Source organism: Dermacentor albipictus, chromosome 1 (genome assembly GCF_038994185.2).
Source record: "Dermacentor albipictus isolate Rhodes 1998 colony chromosome 1, USDA_Dalb.pri_finalv2, whole genome shotgun sequence".
Lineage (NCBI taxonomy): Eukaryota > Metazoa > Arthropoda > Arachnida > Ixodida > Ixodidae > Dermacentor > Dermacentor albipictus.
In genome coordinates this window covers 381,508,108-381,531,826 of record NC_091821.1, presented here as the reverse complement: position 1 = coordinate 381,531,826, position 23,719 = coordinate 381,508,108, and the positions used below count along the sequence as shown (strand labels likewise).

The 23,719-nt window shown below is 45.8% G+C and overlaps 1 protein-coding gene across 2 annotated transcripts in view; it reads right to left on the bottom strand.

The window, feature by feature from the left end:
* The window catches only part of LOC135900307 (blastula protease 10-like), a 64,476-nt gene that overhangs the window by 12,966 nt on the left and 27,791 nt on the right, over positions 1–23,719 (bottom strand). For both annotated transcript variants that reach the window (XM_065429775.2, XM_065429776.1), the window contains 4 exons: positions 22,597–22,791; positions 9,528–9,660; positions 2,738–2,887; positions 1,770–1,876 (listed from right to left, as the gene is read on the bottom strand). In XM_065429775.2, coding sequence (XP_065285847.2) covers positions 1,770–1,876; positions 2,738–2,887; positions 9,528–9,660; positions 22,597–22,791 — 585 coding nt within the window. The remainder of the gene's footprint in view (positions 1–1,769; positions 1,877–2,737; positions 2,888–9,527; positions 9,661–22,596; positions 22,792–23,719) is intronic.

Here is a 23,719-nt window from a genome sequence, read left to right as displayed (position 1 = left end):
CGCAAATACCGCTGGGGAGTTTTAGAGAAACACCACTGTGGAGCGCGACCACATGACTCTGCTCCACGTATACGGACGCGCAGACGTCATCGCCTGCCCTCGCTGGAGGGCTCTGGCGGAATGATAAAAGAATGTCGCGGCCTTTAGTGTTTTTCAGGTGGCTTATAAATGGCAGCAGTATCAACCTTGAGAAGCGTATAGTTCATCCAACGCTTATAGTTTCGCACGGTGATGGGGCGAGAGCAGTATCTTGTATCTTAAAGGGACAGGCAACCACTCAGAACATGACTCGAGATAACTCCGATGATGGAAGGATTCCCTGTCGTAGTGGCTAAAACGAGCCATGTTTTCTCATTAAACGTGTATTTATATGTTTATAATTCATCGCTAAAAATCGCGAAAAATGACTTTTGGTGCCCCACGGCGGCAAAAACATGAAACTGCATAACAGGTCCACCACGTGACCTTCTATTAGTGTACGTAGTTCCTCGTCTCTCTCTCCCTCTCTATTAGTTTTGAAATGCAGTATACTTGTTATTATAAGTTTTTGCTGACTTACAATGTGCAGATAAGCCTTCGTTTGTGGTTAGCAGAAAATTGGCTGTTTTCGTTTTCGATGAGTTGGCTTGACTTGTCTATCGACAGAACAACGACGACGGGAGCCAGCCAACCATGACGTAGGCGTGTACTTGGGGTAAGATGCAGTACAGATATAAGAAATGTGTGTACAACAATGCGAACTTATTGCACCAGCACTTGTTTTCGAAAGTAGTTGAAAATGTCAAAATGTAGCTGGTTAACCACAGTTACACAGTGAAACCACAGTGAAAGCAGAACGATGGCAGGCCTTCACAATTTGCGAAGCGGGCTACTGATATCGGTCTCGCTTCTCAGCGTTGCTGGAAAAGGGACTCTTACTTCATTTAGAGGCTGCTCAGATGGAAAAATTCTGCTTAATGAATATTGACGCCCTTTTGGAAGTAACCGCTGCACATCTAAACACTACCGAGAGTGGGCTTTGCGTTGCACCATAAGAACTAGGTCCTCCGAAATCGGTTGTCAGTCCCTTTAAGATACACGACATATTCTTTCATGTATCGGAAATACAGACACTGATACACGTCTTGCCAGCCTCCATCACGATACAGATACAGTATGCCCAAAGAGTATCAAGATTGTATCTAAGATACATGTATCTTCGATACTGCGCAGCACTGCACTGTGCAGCCAATCAGGACAAAGAGCCGGAACTGACAGCTGGTCCGTCGCCCGACGCCAGTACTCAGTTCCAGCCTCACATTCCAGTGACGTGGAATGTACGGAATGGGTCACGGATGGATTTACGGTGCTCTGTGAGTGAGCTATTTCTTTTTTTTCCTCCTCGACACGCAGCCAATTTGCGTACGTCCCGCATTGCATAGGCGCTTTTAACGATCCCGCGGGACACTGGCTTCAACGACATGGCTTAATTCTGTACGTAGTGTTTTGTGCGTTTCGTGTGTATTCTACGTCTTTCTCATGTCCTCTGCATGTCGTTTTATTTATCGTCCAGTTTAGCTGAAGTAGCATGCTAGGCGTGCCACCAGGCAAACCTCTCCTGTTTTCACTAGAGCCTCTCTCTCTCTCTCTCTCTCTCTCTCTCTCTCTCTCTCTCTCTCTCTCTCTCGTACGCACATGTGGATGGCCAGGACCCCTTGATTTTTGTTGCGCTGTGCGTGTGTCTGCCAGTGAGCGCTTTAGAAAAAATGGCTTTTTCGGGCACAGATTACCTGTATCCACCAGGTGCAACCTTTGTAGTCGACGTCTCTATTTGGAAAACCCGGTGTCTCGATGACCTCGCCGGGTGTGGTAACGTTGCCTCCGCATACGGGATCTCCTGCGGCATGTATAACAAATGTTTTGCATTAGGACACGAGCTCGTGTTATTTAAAGCTAGGTGAATCATTAATGTACCGGAGGCGCGCTTATCGTTTACAGTGATGCATATCCGCAAGTGCTTCGGTGCCATACTTACAGTATAGCGCGCGCACGGTTATCTTTTCTTTGAACATTTGCGGCGCTGTTTTTTTTTCTTTCTTTGCTTTTATTCGAAAATAAAATACGTATTCTGTCATTAACTATTTACGTAATAGTTTAACCCGCTTCTTCAGTAAAGATTTTCATATTTACATTCAGCTCAGTATGCTATGATTATATTTCATTAAGTTATAGCTTATATACGATGGCGATTCAGAGAGTAATGCCTCCAAGCCAACAACATTGAAATCGGGTGAGGTTGGAGAGTCGCTATGAAAAGGCCGGAAAGTATTCTCCTCCCCTTTCCATGTATTCTCGCCTTCTTGATTTTTCTTGTCCTTCCTATGAATAAACCATTACTTGATAGTCAGCACCTGTGTTGTTTCGTCTTTCCGGGACCTTATAGCTGCGGCTGGGGGGGGGGGGTGCAGGTTTCTTTCTTTCCCTTTCTTTTTTCAGACTGCTGCTCAAGCAACTACCCAAGTTCGCAGCCTTCAACATTACATTGTCGGCATTCCTTCACACAAAGAAAATTTTAAGAGTGCAATGCTCAAGGCAGTCCCCGAGAGTGTGTCGCTGGGCCAATTAGATTGGATACAGCGCTATAGGAGAACCACCGGTTTCGTCACGTGACCAGCTGTCCACACGTGCCCAAGAGCGGACAGCGCGTCACGCGGGGGAAAGTGGTGGCCGTGCGCGCAGCAGCGGTACGTTCGCATACCGTAGTAGGTGCCCGTCAGCTCCTCACAGCGCTCGCCCGCCGTGTTGGGCGGGCAGACGCAGACGCAGGGCTCCTCGTCGGCCGCGCCGCCGGGCTGGAAGAGGAAGCCGTCGTTCTCGCACTGCGTGGCGCGTCGGTTGGGACACAGATCTGCGTGCGAGACCCACTGGTAAATTTCCATGGCACGTGCGCGTGTTTGTCCGTGACCAACGTGGACCCGCGATTATGCATACGCAAAGAAAGTAAAGAACGTGCACGACTTGTCCACGTTACAAGCACGTATATGTGGCGCGGCAGGGCTCGGATGGTTCCACTTCGCGGCAATATAAATTATGGCGTCAAAAGCACACGAACGTGCGAGCGGTTAAAGGGGAGTGCATCGGGTAAATTAAACGTTTAAATCGCGCGCGCGCGCGCACACACACACACACACACACACACACACACACACACACACACACACACACACACACACACACATGGATGCACGGAGACTTCAAAAAAATTAGAAAAATAATTCAATTATAGAGGGAAGTATACACAGTCTTAAATGTGACAAAATAAGCATCTTTCCTTTTCTTTTGCTTTGTTTTTTTGCTAGAAAGGCTAACACAACTAAGTCGAGTGCGAACTGCGTGAAATAACTATTACTCAATTTATCTGATAAATATTGCTTTGACCCCATCCACAGAGGCTTGCGAACACGTTCTATTCATCTATTCTTTCAACTCTTTTTGTTACTTTCTTGCACCGCAACTTGTACTCAGCATATCGCTAATTGTTCAACATGCGAACATACATATAGCCGTCAATCAAGGGACAAAAAGTGTCTTCGGGCTACATGATGGTAACTACACTGCAGAGGGAAAAAGGTTTCAGTTGTGACCGAAAGGGCGAAGAGAGAGAGAGAGAGAGAAAACATTTATTTATCATCAGTTTGGGCGACTTCCTCGCAGGGTGGAGCCCTTAGTTCAGGGCCCCATTGGCTCGCGCCACTCCACGTGCCCGCCGGATCAGCCGTCGCTGCTCTTGCGGGTCTGAGCTGGTCAGCGCAGTCTCCCAGGAGGAAGGGGAAGGTGAAGGAATAGGGGAGTAGCCCGGAGGGTGTGGGCATTCCCAGGTGCAATGATATACTGTGGGTTTTGCTCCACAATAGGGACAGTATGAGGGATAGTGTGTGGGGTGGAAGAGGTGAAGATAAAAGAGGCAGGGAAATGAATTAGTTTGAAGTTGTCGCCACGCGACGGCATCTTCTCGATTAAGGGAATTATGTGGTGGAGGGAAGTGTCTCCTGGTGTCTCTGTAATATTGTAGAGTTTCAGTGTAGGTCATTGGTTCTGTCGGTGCGTCGTCTGGGTTGGACAGCTCTTCCAATGGCGCCCGGTTAGCGAGCTCTCGGGCTACCGCATTAGCGCGTTCATTACCATGGAGAGAGGCGTGTCCAGGTGTCCAGACGATACGCACCCTGTGTAACGCTGTGGGGTGTAATGATGTAAGGATGCGGTGTGTGTAGGGTGTCACCTTCCCTTGTGCGAAAGTCCTGCAGGCGGTCTGAGAATCTGTGACCACTGTGATAGGTCCATCCGGCGCCGGCATGGTTGAAGCGTGTACGATGGCTAGGGCAATAGCAGCTTCTTCCGCCGTGCCACTGTCCACAGTGTTGAGCGTGGCCGAAGCTCTCAGAATGTCTGCACTATCTAGTACGACCAGACATAGGGCGCGTTTCTGTGGGTAGCGGGCCACGTCGGTGTATAGGACTGGAGTGTTTGATTTGTCATCGCCAAATAGGCGAGCCAGGGCTTGTGCTCTTGCCTTTCGTCGACCTTTATGACGGTCAGGGTGCATATTCCGGGGAATTGGGGCCACGTGAATTTTGTTGCGAATGCTAAGCGGAAGAAGTGTGCGGTTTTCCTGTTGTGGTGTTCTTGGTATTTGGTATCCTAGCCGGGATAGAATGTGGCAACCTTGCATTGTTCGTTGCAGACGTTGCAATTGGCTGTTAAGATGACCTTCAACTAGTTCGCGGATGGTGTTGTGCACCCCCAGCCGTAGTAGGAGCTGCGTAGACGCATGTTGGGGTAGTCCCAGCGCTGCCTTTAGTGCCGTACGGAGGAGGGTGTCCATCTGGTGCATCTCAGTCTGAGTCAGATTATGATAGGGGAGGTGGTAGGTTAATCGGCTAATTATGAGGGCTTGCATGATTCGGAGTACGTCTTTTTCTTTCAGTCCTTGTCGGCGGTTTGTAATGCGTTTTATCATGTGCGTTATTTGGGTAACTTGTTGGCGGAGCACGTGTAGGGTATGTGTGGCCTTCCCGTTCTGTTGTATGTGAAGTCCTAGCACACGTAGCCTGTCTACCCTTGGAATAACGTTGCCATTGAGATGCAATGTGATGGCTGGTGGAATATCGGCCTTGTTCCGTTTTTTTAGTACAAGCAGGAGCTCCGACTTCTCAGCTGCGCATGTGAGTCCTCCGGCTGTTGCATAATCCTGAACTATATTTACGGCTTCCTGTAGTGCATCTTGAATGGCGCCGTCTGACCCTGTGGTCACCCAGATTGTAATATCATCGGCGTACAGGGCGTGCTGCACGTTCGGAAGTTTGTCGAGGAGCGGTGGTAGCTTTGCCATCGCCACGTTGAACAGGGTGGGTGAGAGAACCGAACCCTGGGGAGTCCCTCTGCCGGAAAGTTTTATGATATCCGACCGAATATCACCTAGGCCGATGGTGGCTGTTCGGTCAGATAAAAAGGCTCGGACATAATCATAGATGCGCTTTCCGCATCGGGAGAATGCAAGGTTGTTTAGAATGAGGTCATGTGAGACGTTATCGAAGGCTCCTTTGAGGTCCAACGCCAGAATGGCTCTTGTTTGAGCTTTACTTGGACCATCCACAACATCCTCCTTAAGTTGTAGGAGTATGTCCTGCGCAGACAGACCTGGTCGATAGCCGAATAAGGTATTGGGAAAGAATTGGTTCGCTTCGAGGTGAGGCTGGAGGCGATTTAGTACTACGTGCTCGAAGAGTTTGCCAATACACGAAGTCAAGGAAATGGGTCTGAGATTTTGGAGGGACAGTGGTTTCCCGGGTTTCGGAATTAAGGTGATATCGGCGTGTCGCCATTCCTGTGGAAGCGTTCCGTTTTGCCAATTGTCGTTGTAGTATGCAGTGAGTTGCTGTATGGACTGGTCGTCGAGGTTGCGTAGCAGTGCATAGTGAATGCCGTCTGCTCCGGGCGCCGTGTTTCGTCTTATGCCGTGTAGGGCTGCCCTCACTTCAGTCTCTGTAATGTTGCCGTCCAATTGTATTTCTTCCTCGTGTGGATACTCTTTGTACTCCGGTCGGTGGCCTGTAGCAATGTATCTTTGTTGCAGTGTTTGGAGGAGCGCGTCATCATTCATTTGTTCTTTGTGGATGATAGTGCGGACTGTGTTCGTTGTGTGCGTTTTTGTGTGCGTTGGGTCGAGTAGTGCTCTGAGGAGAGACCACGTTTTTGAACTACTTAGTGTGCCATTAAGGCGGTCGCAGAGGTTGTGCCAATTGTTATTAGTGAGGCTGGTGGCGTATTCTTCAGCTTCTGCTGTGATCCGGGCGATTCTTTGTTTCAGCCTACGGTTGTGCCTCTGCCTCTTCCATCGTTTCGTCAGGCCTCTTCGAGCATCCCAGAGATGGAGCAGATGTCTGTCCACATCGGGTGTCTCCGTTGTTGCAGTAATTTGCTTAGTGGCGGCTTTAAAATCTGCTTGTACCTGTTGTGTCCACTCGCGTAGAGATGGCGGGTCGTGTTGTTCAGATTTGGTTCTGTTGCGCCGGAAAGTGTCCCAGTTCGTTATTTTAATTGAACGTTCTGGGGTGCGTGTGGCCGCCAGTTGGACGTCTGTGGCTAGAATGCTGTGGTCACTGCCCAGATTCTCCATTAGGTTGTTCCAGGAGCATTTAGTCAACCCCTTGACTATAGTTAGGTCAGGGCAGGTATCCCTGCTTACACTGTTACCCATTCTGGTTGGTTTGTCAGGTTCTGTCAGCAGAGTGAATTGATGAAGGGTCATGGCGTGTGCTAGACGGCGGCCTTTTGGAGTTTCTGTTTGGTACCCCCAGGCTGGGTGGGACGCATTGAAATCTCCCAAAATAATCAATTTTTTCGCTTGTTTACTGGCGGCCGAAAAAAGCTGTCCGAAGTCGTCTCGTCGCGATTTGGGTGCACTGTAGATATTAAGCAAAAACAAGCTGGTTTCATATCGATTCCTAGGTACAATTTCTAAGAGCACATGCGGGATGTGGGAGCTGTCGAGCGTGTGCTCGATCACTGTGATTTGTTTGGACACAAGGGTGGCAGCTAGTGGTTGTTTGGTGGTGTCATGCTTGTCGGTGTATGTATTGTATCCAGTGAGTGTGGGAGTGCAATGTACTTCTTGAAGTGCTATAACGTCTGGTGGGTGAGGACGTGTGGCTAGGAACTGTGTGAGGGAACCCTTCTTCCTTCGGTACCCTCTGCAATTCCATTGCCACACCCGGAAGGTGGTGGTAGTGCGCCTCTTACGTTTGCTGGCCATGATTGGTTGATACCGCCTCGCTGGTGAGGGCAGGTGTTGTTGTACGAGCCGGACGGGTATAAGGGTGCGACCTTCTTGGTTCTCTAGTGGCGTTAGTGTCATGTGGAAGTGAGTCGTTTTGCTGGTTGAAAGTTGAGCTAAAAGTTGCACTGATGAATTGTTTCATGTCAGTCATGGCTTGTTGTATGACCTGCTGTAGCATGTGCTTGACATCAGCCATGATCTCTTCCTTCATTTTTTGCATCTCCGCTCTTAAAACAGTTGCCATTTCCTCTATCATTTCGCACACTTCTTGTTTGGTGCAGGAATTGTGAGGAGGTTTCTCAGGTGCGAGTGTGTGTGTCTGGGTGAGTGAAAGCGTCGCTGTGGGAGACAGTTTGTTTTGTTTGTTTGTTTGCTGTGCGGACGGAGGTGAAGGAAGGGAGGAGGAAAGAGGGGGAAACTGCGCTGACCAACTCACCGCTGTCGCCTTCCTGGTGAGATGGTCGGGCGTTTTCGTCCACGCGGCCGGAGGTTCCTTCGGTGGCTGTTTCTGCTGCGTCAGGCTGCGGCTCCCAGATCGGCTTCGACCACGTGGTTGTTTCTGGTCCTTGGACGGCATGCGGACCCTGGACCTACTGCGACTTTGGGACTGGCTGTGTCCCCGGGATCGGTAGCGAGGACGACCACGTGTTGCATCAGTAGTCGCAGGTGCCGCACCGTGGAATGTCGTTACCTTGCTAGACTTCTTGTCTTGCTGGAGTTGTTGCTCCGCCATTTTCTGCTGCTCTCGGAACACGTGGCTTTTGTTAAAGGGTTTGCGTTGCCTTACAGGACATCGAGAGTCAGTGGCGGGGTGTTCACCACCACAATGAAAACATTTCAGCGTGCAATCATGTCCTTCGGAAGGGTTGGAAGTTCCGCACGCAGCACACCGGGGTTTATCCGGGGTTGGGCAAACATCTGCTCGATGACCCGTGGAGAGGCACACGGTGCACAGCTGCTGTCGGGGTTTATGAATGTAGCACCGGTATTCTGCTCCGTAATAGTAGATGTACCGGGGAACCCGAATGCCAGAGAACGTGATGATGGCCGTGGCTGAATTTCCCATCATTCTTGCATGCAGGACCTGAGCCATCGGTGATCGGATATTTGTCATCAGCGTTGTCGGGGTTGTGTTCTTTTCGATGCCGGAGATGACTCCTTTGCAGGAAGCATCCGGAGCAGCCACATAGGCCTGAACCTCGTACTGCTTGTTTTCCAGGCATATAGACTTGATCAGCTGCAGTCTTGCCGCTAGTTCTTCGTCCGGTGTGCTGACCACTGCGACGTTCTGCTCTCGGCGTATGCGGATGGTTAGCTGGTGGAGCGTGCTCTCGTTTAATTGAGCCGCTGTGCCTATAGCTCTGGCTATAGAGTGCTGCGGCCACTCACCGTTGACGGCAACAGCAATGTATTAGGCAGTTACACGAAATAAGGTTCCTTGTTTTCTAGCCCGCACAAATTGCAGTAGATATGTGGACAAGTATGGTGCCAATGAATTCTTGGGCTTTACGCGCCAAAACCACGATTTCATTATAAGGCACGCCGTAGAGAGGGGGGGGGGGGGAGGGCTCCGGATTAATTTTGGCCATCAGAGTATCTTTAATGTGCCCTTAATGCACGGCACACGGCCGCTTTTGCGTTTCGCCCCCATCGAAATGAGGCCGGATTTGATCCCATGATCTCGCGCTTAGCGGAGCAGCACAATAGCCGCTAAACCACCGCGGCGGGTAGCATGGCGACATGGTGTCATGGTGTCAAGGCATGCTTGTCCCAAAGTGAACGCTTCATGCTGCCGCACACTTGACTTCCTCAACTGTGCAGCGTCTACAAAACTCGGAATACGCATCTTCCAACACTTCCAACACCAGGCGCGCGCAGGAAGACAGAGCGCACGAATTCATCAGCCATCTCGGCTCGCCAATTGTGGTACCTGCCGCAGATGACCTCCAACGTACGGCGTGTGGGCCGCGTACTCACTCGCTCTCGCAGCATGTGGCGCGCGGGCAGTTCATGCTTCTCGCACTCGGAGTTTATTTGGAACATCACGGTGACGGCGATGGAAAAAACTCGTCTGGAGTGTCCGCATAATTGCTATCGCTACAAAACCAAATGCCTGTTCTGTGTCGACGAGTTCAGCGTCAGTCGCGCATGTTAACGTAACAAGGCGTAACTTACTGAAGATACGTTTTCGTGACGGCGGCATATTACGCACCGGGACAGTTGTACATGAGGTTGGCCAGCTTGCGGTCCCGGAAGCTGAGCACGCCGTCTCCTCCGAGCCTCAGCTGCAGGTGCGGGTCCCGCGTGACGATCGTGTTCTTCTCGAACCGCTGCGCGCTGAACGCCTGCACACCGTGAAGCGCGTTTTATAGACGTCAGCATGATGGACGCCACTGTAGATGTAGATGAAGAGCCTAGACGTTGGTAGCACTTACCCACACGGGGAGATTGGCCAAAAACCTGGTAGTTCAGTATAACAGTAATAAAAGAGAAATTTAAAATAATGTTAACAAAATTAGCGAATAGGTATATGAGAATTGATAGATAGATTATAGCTTATGATTTTAATCGAATGAAGGAATAAATGAAAACACAAATACAACTAATCGAAATTCATTTTGCAGAAAGATGACGAAACCTTAAGTTCTGATGGAGCAGTCGAAATCTCTCAGACCCTGCAATGAAATCGTGTATGGCATCGCCAACCTTCCTGTCGCTGTGCCCAATGGTCAAAGCCTCCAAAGATAGTACATTTTGGGCATTTAATCCTAATTTAAGAAGGCGGAACGGTAACGGTATTTCTAAGGTTCTTTTTCGCAAATCAAAATATTTTTGACGATCAATAAGAAAATTATCTAATGCTTCACGTTTCCCCACAAGAGGAACAATTCGGTGAGGGAACTAGACCAGCTCTGTGTAAGTAAAAATTTAGAAATGGAATTCGACAGCGACAGAATTATTAACGTTGAGACAGAGTTGCATCGCATCAAGCGATCTTTCCATAACATACATGTATGTCTGTAATATTTGATATAGCTTTTGGGGGCCATTTGCCGATGACAAAAACACTATGTCACCAGCATACACGTAAGCATGCACGTATCCTTATTGCGTTGCGGACTTGTTTCATCATGCTGCATATGTAGGTACGCCGCTCAATACTTCCCTGAACTGCGGTCGACTGCGTATGTCAGTGACATCAGTATCTGCTCATGTAATTTTCGTTGCTTTGTATTATTATTATTATTATTATTATTATTATTATTATTATTATTATTATTATTATTATTGTTGTTGTTGTTGTTGTTGTTGTTGTTGTTGTTGTTGTTGTTGTTGTTGTTGTTGTTGTTGTTGATGATGATGATGATGATGATGCGTGCGCCAGCACTCAGACCTTAGGGTTGTTCCTGGGCACGTTAATAAACACGATTTATTTATTTATTTATTATTGTTGTTGTAGTCATCGTCGTCGTTGTTGTTGAGATCACTAAGAGAATATAGAAAGACAGATGGCAACTGCCACCGGGAGAAGCGCAATGCTTGCCCTCTCTTGAAAGAAAAAAGGTACATAAAGAATTACGTAGAGCTGGGACTGCGGCTAAAATTATTGACAAAGTCGAAACTACCAAAACTGAAATCCGATGGTTTCCTGCACATATGGGACAAGTGGACGAGACTCGGCCCAACCTCAACGAGGTGACGAACGACCTGGCACGAGGACTTGCTTGCCGTGCCGGTCAGAACCGAACCGACGCCCACTACCATTCCGGGGAACATAAAGATCACTTACTAACATACAACGACATAACTAAATATTACTACTTGGGGCGTAGGCAACTCCCTCTGCCACACGTAAAATTGAACAGGGCTCAGGCAGTGACGCTACGTTTACTGCAAACCGGGACGTACCCCACTCCGTATTTCATAAATAAAATTCACCCCGAAAGAGAAATTAGGAAAGAATGTAACGTGTGCGATGGCATCATTGACATCAGACACATGCTGGCGGGCTGTTCCGCGACTCTCGCCGACCCCGAAGAAAAATGGCTTTACTGGCACAAGTTGATAACAAGCTCTTCATATCAAGATCAGCTACGGGCTGTCCAGAGGGTCCACGATGACGCCTTAAGGCTCGGCCTGGCGGTGCCGACGTGGACGCGGCCCGCCTCGGTCTGAAAAGACCGGGCTTCAGGACACTAATAAAGTTTTGTGAATGAATGAATGAATCCCACGCACTGCGGGAATCGATGCTATATGCGATATTTCAGAGGTACCTGGTTATCGCGCATCGTTCAGGCTTCTGCAAATTGTTACCAGACTGACAAACATCCTTTTTGTAAGGTGATCAATACGGTGTCTGTCACGTCAGCAGCGAGGCGATGACGACGGTAACGACGATGGTATGACGACTGATTTGTGGTACTTAAAAAAAAGAAGAAAAGAAAAGAAGAAATTTTGTGGTGGTGTGCCGCAAATTTATGCCATCATACGATGTTTATGTTCGTGCGGTTTACCCTGCGTGCTCAAAGGCTAGGTCAGAATGCTGACACCAAATCAGCCGGATGCCCAGTGTGAAACGCCGACGCAGTGACGTGACAAGGACTCAGGCGATAAATGATGCTTGTCGATGGAAAAATAGTGAGAAGTACCCCTTGTGTCACAGTCGCTCATACGTATTATGGAGGATTGACTAAGAATAGGCTCATTCATACCCAGTGGCACAAATCAAGTCACCCAAAAATGTATGAATGAATGAATGAATGTTTGATGTTTAGTGGCGCAAGGGCCAAGTTTCAAGTTTGACCAACCCACAAATGTCTAAGCCCCCATATATATATATATATATATATACTCAGCTCCCAGAACGATAGAAGGGCTCTGTGAGCCTGATAATTTCTAGAACCACGACTAGTGGGAAAAAATAGCATGCCGTTTATTACGGCACATCTGGAAGCACCGGAAGGTACACGGCCACGCTCAGGCAGAGAGCCCGAGATAGGCACACGACGAAACGAGAGGCCCTTGCAGCGGCTTATCGTGTCTCACTCGGCCTCACGTCCACGTCCGATTGCCTCCACTGTTTGACGTCATATAACCGTATACAGCCTAAAAGACTGTCTGACGCAAGCGCTGGAGTTTGAGCCGGCCCGAGGCACCAGGACTCGCCTAATCCCGACGCGGAACAGCTGTTAGTACAGACGCTTCACGCTTGCGCTAATGGTTACTGTACACGCAGTGTTTAGAAGTGCGCTAAGCAAAGGACTGAGCGCAAGCAGGACACGTGCGCGAGACGCTAAACGGCCCAGGGACCAGCGTTTGCAGTGTAAAAAGTAACGTACGCTACAGGGAGCTTAAAAATAAAGCAAATACTTGTCTCGTAGCTCCTCCTGCGCCATATGACCGCATGCAGTGTCGAGCCGGCCACGGTCACCGGACTGTGCCCGCCTCCGGCTTTTAGCTCACGGCAACTATATATATATATATATATATATATATATATATATATATATATATATATATAAACGAGAAGAAAGGGGGTTAACCGAGGGACCCGATAATTATTAGTCATATAATGAGAAGCCAACAAACACTGACACCAAGTACAACATAGGGGAAATTGCATGTGCTTAATAAATGAAATAAAGTAATGATAAATTAATGGAAATTAAAGTGGATGAAAAAACAACCTGCCGCAGGTGGGAACCGAACCCACAACCTTCGCATGTCGCGTGCGATGCTCTACCAATTGAGCTACCGCGGCGGCGTTTCCCCATCCACTTTCTTGGGTATTTATGTGTACTAGTAGAACCCTGGGAGTGTTAGCCAGCGCCCCCACTCACAGGTTATTTTTTCATCCACTTTAATTTCCATTAATTTATCATTACTTTATTTCATTTATTAAGCACATGCAATTTCCCCTATGTTGTAATTGGTGTCAGTGTTTGTTGGCTTCTCATTATATGACTATATATATATATATATATATATATATATATATATATATATATATATATATATATATATATATATATATATATATATATATCGTTCCCGTCGTATACCAACCGGTGGCATGCGAATCGACCTGCAGCACTGGGTCGACTTGTGTCATCCTCAAACATTTCGATGCCAGCATTACCTAATGCGATGCACCCTGCAAACGTGACGTACCCCGCAATGTGAAAGATGCCTGGCTAGCGTAAATCTATATGCTCCATAGGTAGGCTCCATATGTAGGTAGGCTCCATATGCTCCACGTTAGGTAGCTCACAAAGCAAATGTGTCGCCAGCAGGTGTTGCTCGATGCGTCAGAATCGCACTATATGTTGTTTTTTTTTTAAGACTATAATGAATTTTAAAAAAATCGCCTGTGGCAGATGGCGTAATTCTAGTTTTTGAGCTAGATTACACGAAGCGGCAGAGATTTGCTGGCGCGAGACATCGAAATGCATATTCGACTGATTAATTAACATTGCCTAATTTAATATTTTAATTAATATTTAGGACACATATTGCGATTTATTAGTTGTAGTCGGTGAAGTTGCAAGGCATATCCACTTTGAGCAAATACTGAGGATGACGGCAGTTTCTAGATATACGGCGACAAACTTGCAGGAAAATGCAGTCTTGCTCCATTTATTTTATGTTATTTTTAGGAAAACGTCGTTTTATGCATTGAAGTACAGAGGTAGCTGGGCCCACCAATGTACTTTGTCGCCAGCTTCGGGAATTAATACATACACAGTATTATCATCGTGAATCTTAGTTCCAAGTGGGTGTGCCTTGTGAACTGACCGGCTACGATTCGTAAATTGCGATATGCGCCGTAAAATAATAAAGTAGAAAATTAATTATTGTTTGATAATTAGTCGATTATGCATATAAGTTTCTCGTGCACTAATGTCGGCGTCTTTGAGTAATCCAGCTGAATTATTAGTATTATGCTATCTGCCAAAAACGATATTTACAGATTCTGTATCTGAAAAGAAAGCAAGAAAAAAAAAGACGGCATATTTTATTATGCAGTGAGCATAGTAAGCAGTGCAGTGAGCATTTCTGTCGCTTAGTTTCCGAACTACCTGAGCAGGAAACGAGAGAAAAGCAAAAGCGGACCGACGCAGTTCGGACGCTCACACGCCAAACAAAATTTAACAAAAATGAAAACAACGAAATAGTCAAAACAACATCTCCGCAGGTCATGACATCGACCGTATTTTACGCATACATTTGTAAATTTCGTCCGTTCCCACCAGACTTGTACGCAAAGAATTACATGCAATTAATTTCTTGTAATCGATTACATTTCTTGATTATTTTCTAATTTAACGAATACCTTCTTTACTCGGTAACGCTCACTGTAACTAAATTACTTTTTTTCAGTAACCAATTACACGTAAACAGTTACTTTATTGACGAGACAAGCCGTAGCAGACGACGCGAACGCGTGGGATCGTGCCAGACAGCAGCCACGCAAATGTACACGTTCAGACAGGCAGGCACCGGCAGCTCAGTATTTGCTTCATCATCTTGTTTTCGCTATGCCAGGTGTTGGCCGACGAATTGAACAAGTGCCGGTATGTCTCGATAGCGACTGCCACTTAGGAGAACATGTCATACGGACGATTTTTTTTTGTCAGCTTTTCATTGACTCAACCGGAAGCGTTTTCTCCAACAATGAAGTGCTGTACGTCATAGAGGACCCAGATTCAGAGTAGCCACAATCTTGTGCACGAGATCCGTATACGTTACAACACCGCCCTATACTACCGCGTGCACATCAAGCGAACTGGCTAAATTTCCTGTCTTTCCCTCTTTTCCCTCTTCGAGATAGATTTCAGTGCCGCTTCTGATGTATACACAAAAAAAAAAGAAGGACAGTGACCAATGAAATGTTTTAAAAGCGCTTGTCAGTGCATATAAGCAATGTATGAAGGGCTGCAGAGGACGCACTGAAAAATTTAGCAACTCGTTCTGTTTACTGTATCTATGCAATGTTAATAAATAGTTGGGAGAAAATTAACGTAGAAGTAATCGATTACTACTGTGTAATTCCTCAGTTACTTTCATGAGACAGTAATTGGTAACTGTAAGAAATTACATTTTTCTATGGAGTCACTGTAATTGCAATCAGTTACTATTTTTTTTTCTGTAACGTGTACAAGTCTGATTCACACTACGTACGCATAGATTGCTACTGTTGATCCCACTGAGACAACGCGAGGCTCCATCAACATTCTCCGTGTACTCTGAACTTGATAGGAAAAACAACATGAAATTATTGCTGTGAGAACGTAAAAGCCTGCATATATGTAATGAGGAGCCGAATATAACGCGAATAATTTTTGGAGCCAGATTGAGGAGACGAAAAAAAAAAGAAAAACACTTCCGTCTCTCAAACTTCGAAGACCATTTACAAAACGTGGATCAAATTTGACGTGCCAGAATTTTGAAAAAATTTAATTGCATTATATTCAGGATATTTCCGCATTTAGTAAAGCGTTCCCTCCGTATGTATCATCAACACATTCGCACCACAACGCAGACGAATTGCAGTTGCCCTCATTTGCTTATGGACTGTAAGCACTAAAAGATAAGCACGTTGCTTCGGGTTTATGACTGATATATGCATCGTGAAGCTAACAACGACTTCTCCAGAAACAACTCGGCATGTGTCCTGTGAGATTTCGTTTATTATTCCTTGCATCCTCCTTGTATCGTTCTGCAAATAGTGATAAATCCCTAGCCGTAAGCATTGTTTCTTTTTGAATGATAAAAATTACAGTTTCGCTTGAAACGGGAAGCAGTGATGCGGTAACTAGTGAAATATAATACGGAGCAAGCCGCAGACTGTTTCGTGCGGTGTTTGTTGCAGTGAACACCGGCAGGTGCGAACGAGGAAAACGCGAAGTGCGAGTCGCATTCGGCCGGGCAAGTCGCGCCTCCTGGTGGCGGAGTGGAAAGACTCCCTTTTTCTTCTTACTCTTACCTATCCGGACTTAGCCACTGGTTTCTACTGAGACAACCCTTTAGCTTCCTCCTACTTTATTTGGGCTACCCCTTACTTACCCCTTACTACTTATTAATGGGCTACCCCATTTAGAAGCCTCGTGCTATCCTTGATGAAAACGAGACGACGTCAGCGCCATCCAGTAAACATGAGAAGAAGCCGAGCGCGATAGAAGAAGAAGACTAATGAAGACGAAAGAGGCGAACTCAACCATTGTTGAGCCCCACATCCTTAAGTATCCTCATCAGTATCATGATCATAAAAAAACAACCATTGTTTACATGTTGGAATCCCTGGAACACATCACTAAGGGCCTTGAGGGTTTTTCCTTCTAGGGTGCCAAAGCTAGGGGGTGATGTAGTTGACCTTTCGGATGTAACGATGTCGGAGCTGACTTTCGTAGTTCGTTCTTTGTCTTTGTGAGCACCTGGTCCTAATAAAATTATGGTTACAATAATAAAATATCGTACAAATTATCGGCTTGCGACCTTGCAAACATTATCAACTAATCTCTAAACAATGCCTGCGTTATGATTGAAAAATTGCTAAAGTGGTTCCTGTATCTAAAAAAAAACAGGATCAGGTTTTAACATATTTTTTTTTTCATTTCATTTCATTCATTTCATTCATTTCTCATTCTAACATGAGTTGTACAAAAAACTCTATATGGCTTCCATATGGCTTCATAATATGACTTGTTTCCCTCACGTCCAATGCGGTTAAACTGGTAGAAAGCTCGTACATTACAGAATCGCGATCTGGATATCTGAACATTTTATGCTAAGTGCATAGTAGAATGGATTCAGACAAGAATGTTCAATTTGATGCGCGCACGCTTACCTAGAGAGCCGCAGTCAACTTGCTCGTCAAATAAGGCAGTATGTTGCTCTAGTAACTGTAGACATAGCTAGAACATATGACAGCGTTGAGTACTCTATATTACTGACTAATCTACAGCAAAACTATTTTCCTGAATACATGATTGCATGGATAGCAGAATTTTTTTAGAACAAGAATTTTCTTTCCTTTTTTTGCTTTTGAGGTGGACCCTATTTTTCTAAATATAAACAGACTCGTAGTGTTCCCCAAGGAGCAGTAGACAACCCTCCAACCACATTTATTATATTGATGCACTCGACTCCAATTTGTGACCATGTGGAAGCTTATGTACATGCAGGTGACATTGCATTTTTTTTTTGCGTCTGCCAGTGACATACGCATCCTTTACCCCCCTGATACTTACCCCACCCAGGGATACCTGTGCGTGGTTGAAGCACGGCTTCATAATATTTACACGACATTAAATGTCAGTAAAAGTGCAATTATAATAACTTTACTAACAAATCCGGTGTTTATTTTGTTATGGTGCAATCTATTGTGAATTCCCCAAGTTGAATCCCTTAAATATCTGTATGTCACATATGATGGGAAGCTCAGCTTGAGTCCACACATTAAGCTAATTCAGTCTATGATTATGCGCGCTTAGTATTGCTCTGCAAGCTCAGCAACCGTTTCTACGGGCCACGCAGAGTTACACCTAAAATAATACATAAAACGGATGTGCACCCTAATTTACAGTTTGGGTGTGTTGCATTTTCGGATAGTCTTGCCTATAAAATTACGCCTTTGGTCCTCTTAGAACGTGAAGCAGTGCGTCTGTGCCTGAGTCTCCCAAGATTTGTAGTGATCAATGTTCTACATCAGAAAGAGCACCTACCAGCATTACCTTGTTGATTACGCATCCTAACAGTTAAAACATTTTAAACCTATATGACTTTTTTTCCAAAACGTTCAGGATATATCTTAATTACGGATCCAAATTCTTTTTTTTTCTCGCACATTAATTAATATTTCGCACTCCGCAAGTTGTTTTTGTACAGAGGTAATCAGAACCTTTAAATGTCGATATCCGAGATATAACTAATCATAATCTCAAAATTAAATTTGACATTTCCTCGCGACATCCGAAATTTCACTCTTCACTGAAATGTTTAAATAGCCGGTTCCAAGATTACTTTGCTCATGTGCAAACTAGCAACATAACAGCCACACATATGTGTGAGGAGGAGGCTGGTGTATAGGTATTGCCTCCCCTTCACTTGGATGGTCATTTTCTTTAAAGGAGCGTAAGCACTAAACTTAAAGGCGAAATTGACAATAGCATAATCTTTTCACGCTTACGGGGAACGCTTTCACGAGGTATGACTGCCAGTGTACGGCTAAATGGCGATTTACTTAAATGTTAAAACCTGTAATTGAAACGCGGCTCCCTTCTCCGGACTCTTCACGATAGCCATAATGCGAAGGCCATTGTCGAGAGCAAAATAGTGTGACGTTATAGACGTTGGTGGCGACGCATTTTCAGGGCGGCGAAGTGAATGAATGAATGAATGAATGAATGAATGAATGAATGAATGAATGAATGAATGAATGAATGAATGAATGAATGAATGAATGAATGAAACTTTATTTGAAACGGCTCTTCGTCCGTGCCGACGACCGCTTCGGAAAGTGGTTAAAGAAACGGCGCCGCGCAGCTCAATGGGTATACAGCGTCGCACGCGAAATGCGAAGGTTGTGGGTTCGGTTCCCACCTGCGGCAAGTTGTTTTTTCATCCACTTTCATTTCCATTAATTTTTCACTTCTTTATTTCATTTATCAAGCACAAGTAATTTCCCCTATGTTGTCCTTGGTGTCAGTGTCTGCTGGCTTCTAATGATATGGCTAAATATATCCTAATGGGCATTTATAAAGATCATCGTCAATGGATAGCGAAATTGTCTAGGCCCATTGTCGCTCCGACCTCTGCAGTCTAGCATGAATATCGCATTTCCCTTGCCTCTAACGCAAGACAGTTCGCAGTCATTGTCACCGTATAAAATGTAAATAATTTGCCGACATTGCACATATCACGTTGCCGCCATAATCTTTCCAGCTATCAGCGTATGTTTGGCCAAACACAATTGCTTAGTTTTTCATCACTATTTAAATAAAGGTTTCAACAGCAACAGCAGCACTTCTTTAGGCAATCCAGCTTTTTTTTTTTAATCACGCCATGTATTCTGTCAACGAAACAAATCGTATCTTCTCCGATCATAATTAATTACAGAGAAATGTTGTAAACACAGGATCCAGTGCTCCTCTCGGAGTCATGTGAGGCATCCAGATGTAAAGGGGGGGAAAGTACCTCATGAACAATCAGTTATCTGCGGGAAGCACAAAGCAAGAGTAAGAGCGGTAACAGAAAATGTGTGGAAATTGGCTTGTTTGGAAAAGGACTTGTGTTAGAAATGGGCCTGTGTTGAGCGCTTGGTAAAGACGAGGGCAAAAAAAAAAAAAGACACGGACACAGCGGAGCTACTCACAATAATTGTTGAGAGTGCTACTCATTGTTGTGAGAACTACTAATCGTTGTGAGTAGCGCCCGTGTGTTTCCTTTTTCTGCACTCGTGTTTACTGAGCGCTCAACTACTGCCGATTCAAGGTGACAGAAAACTTTTTTGGTGACCTGTCAGAGCTTTTCACACAGTCTTGTGACTTCTGTTAGTGTGTATAGTGTTATTGTTATTTTCATCGTCCTTTCTATGAATCGTGTGTTCTTTTTTTATACGGATCATTTGATTTGTTGGGATATCCGGCCCCAAGGAGACCTACATTCACTTTTGGTTCATTGTAATTTTAAAGCAACTATATTAACTATAGAAAGCTATAGATCAGTAGTAAGTTGCCAATAGCAAGTAGTCAATGCATGGTCATTGTTATCCTATACACTATTGTGAATAAATATCAAGTGCACGAATTCTTTCCATAAGCGATACGACGTTATTGAGCTGACGCTGCTTTGTAGTTTGACCCACAGTTTTGTTTCGCCAAAACGAAAGCAGCACAAGTAATTCAGAACATTGTTAACATGAATGTTATGACTGGCGGTCCGAAGATGTGGAATGTGCTTTGCTCGTGGAATAATAAGGGGACGAGGGGCTGGGCCCGATATCCAGGACGTTTTACAAACAAGTTTATATTTACATATTTACATATTTGCAAGGAAATTCAAAGTAGTACAGAAAAAGTTCATGACGAAGTTGTAGCAGCCGATCACTCCCGCCGACCGTTGCTCTTTTTATGCCCTGGGGTCACTGTTCAGTCACTTCCCCCTATCCGGCGTCAGGAGACCGATGACATCAGGTCCCACCAATCCGTAGGTATGTTGCCCTTTCCGCCCGAAGCGAGCTTTGTTGGAAACACACGCACATCACTGGGCACGAACAGGGGAAGGGGGGGGGGATCGTACACTGACTCAAATCGTACACTGACTCCGCCCCCGACGTGCACATGCCAATTTGGGCGGCTGACAGGTGATGGACCCTATCTTTGCACTATTTGCCCAAACCTCTACTGACCGAGGTACTCCTGTGCTGGCCATAAACCATCCGTTTTGAGAACCATTTTGACAAGGCCGTCGGCCGGTTCCCCATAATCGCGCGAGCCGTGACCGGAGGTTGTCGCGGGGTGAACGGCCGATCACAACACGACTGATAACGCACTTCTGCGCCCAGGACCTGCGCCCGTCCTTGTCCCTTGCTGTCTTTGTGGTTCGTTTGTTCGCGCAGTTAAACAATGTTCGCTAATATCTACCAACTCGCCCAACAACAAGTTCTTCTATGATAACGCATAGTAGCCCTTCCGCGCGACAGACTATAGCTACCGTTTTCTTTACATTACGCATTAAACATGGAATGTATGAAAACAATTTTTTAAATAATACATCATTGTCTACCTGCAACCATTTCGTCCTCACAGGACTGATTACGTTGTATAATGATCTCGTTTGCCAAGAACGTCAATAATAGCGTCGGGCGCGCGCGAATTTCTGAAGGCCCGCGAAGAATAATCAAATGTAATATTTAGCTGATACCAGAGCCTTTACAGAGGACACTCAAGCCTGCGCAAGTTTACACGAGAACTGTTAGAAATACAGAATGGGTCGCCTCTAACATTGCAACATCCCTGGCAATACAGCAACCGATGAAGAAGCATGACAAGCAAACCTCAAAGATGATGTGGTTATGCTCCCAATACCAAAGAATGAATTGCACTGCATTATAAGAGCAAGATCTCTTAAAATGCGTAGAAATAAGTGGTTTGACCGGAATTCTAAGAACTCTGATTTGTGTAATATCGATCCGTTTATTGAATTCAAATTTCGATTGTGATTAGACAGAAGTGTGGAAACCGTTATTCATCAATTAAGGCTAGGCACTGCCTACACAAAACATTTCGTATATAAAATTGGCCGTGCGGAAACCCCCAAATGTGATTGTGGATTTGTAGATGAAGATATACATCACCTCCTTCTAGATTGCCCATATCACGACACACCAGGACGCCGCCTTAAATCAAATTTGATGACATTAGACCACATACCTTTCAGTTTAAAGAAACGTTTGGGCCCTTCACCAACAATGAGCTTGCAGAAGAGCGCTTTAAAAACTTTTCTTGAAGACAGTGTCATTGTTGGCCGTTATTAACGCTTTTAATGTTATTTTTATTTCAATGTCGCTGTATATGTGCATGTGTTTGTGGATTATGTTATGTTGCCTGTTCAGTTCTGACTATATGTGATAATGCATTTACACGATGCATAAACCACCCACTGACTAGAGTCTGTTTTGTTCGGTGACTGTAAGTGGCGATAAACTTTATTGGAAGGGGAAAGGGTAAAGAGGGACTTGGCTGAGGGTTAGGGCTCAAGTAAGGCCCTGGGCCTGCTTGGCCTTTTCCGCGCAGTCCACCAGTTCAAGTTGTCGGTCGACGTCCCCGTAACTGAGCCTGTATTATTCGCATTTACACGATGTATGCACCACCCGCTGACTAGAGACTGTATTATTAGGTGACAGCATTATTTGTGTTTTTGAGACTTTCTTGCACAGTGCTGTGGAGTTATTCAACATATATATTGTATATACCACGTATATATTTTTTTACGTCATAGCGTTACTGTGACAACGTTGCTTGACAAATTCTTACGCTTGAACGAGAAGGGTACTTGACGTGTAATTTTGAACCCTGTATGTCGTAGCTTAGATCCATTCAAGAGCTAAGGAGCAACCGGTGCCTAAATTATGCGTCAACATCTCCGTATGTCATATCAATAATAGCAACAAAAAAAAGGAGGCTCGCCTGCGGCTGCTGCGGCATCCGCCCGTTCTATACAATGTTCGTGGCATGGTTATATTTGACGCTTGCGGGCGCGAACACGCGACCAATACGTACCCCTTGCGAGTACTGCATGATCGAGGTGACGTCGTACGGTACCCCCCGGCTGTTCTCCAAGGTCTGGGCGAACTGGGACGCTCTGTCGCGCGGCACGTTTTCCCACAGGATGAGGATGCTGCCGCCCCGGTCCATGCGCATCTGTTCGTGGTAGAAGCCGATGGCGTGGCCGATCTCGTGGATCACCACCGACGTCTGCGCACACGTTCAACGCTGGTCAACACTCGTGCTCGACAAGGAGCACTTTCTTTTTTTTTCGAGGAGAGCTTTTTTTTTTCACTTTCACGCGTTTGTCCCTCTCCGCGTCTGGTCTCAGCGCGGTATGAATAGTTGCGATCCGTGCTCGCCGCATGCGTTTCTACTTATTAATAAGTAAGCTGGAAGTGACGCGCATGGCATCGTCAATGTCTCTACTTTTCTGCGCGAGTCAATTTAGCGGCAATTGTGTCCCTCACCAAGTGCCGACTATGTCACCGTGTAGTTTTTATGCAGTGAAGTGCGTTCTGCATTTACTATAATTGCTTATGGCTGGCTTCGTTGCCGCCCTTATGCTTTGCACTTTGACCGAAGCCTGGCAACCGTCAGCTTCATAATTTCCTAAGCACGCAGACTTCTAGGCATACACATAGCCCTAGCTGTATGTGTCATCGACGTATAACCGCAGAGGAACCTGCAGGGTTGTGACGGGCAGTGGAGGCGAAGAACGTCCTCCCCCCCCCCCCCCCCTCCTCCCTCCACCCTGCAGCCCACATGAATATATAGCAAAGAGCGAAGCATCACCACCTTACGCGAACGTACGCTTTGACACTAACCTTCTGAGTTCATTGATGGCACGTTAAAGAACATGTGGTCTACCGGGTGTATACAGATGGAAGCAATCTTGGGGCTCTATGAGCATTGTTGTGTCCCGATTCTGTGATCCTGTGTGCAGTGACGAAGAGGCACAGGAAATACACCCTGCGACCGTCATTTCATTCGGCTGCATATAGATTTATTGGCATTTCATTTCACCGCTTTTAGATGGGCTAAACGAGACTCCTTTACAGGCAATACTGATAACACTGCAAAAAAAAAAGAAAGAAGAAGAAGAAGAGAGGAAGAAAACACTATCCCTGAGGTGAAC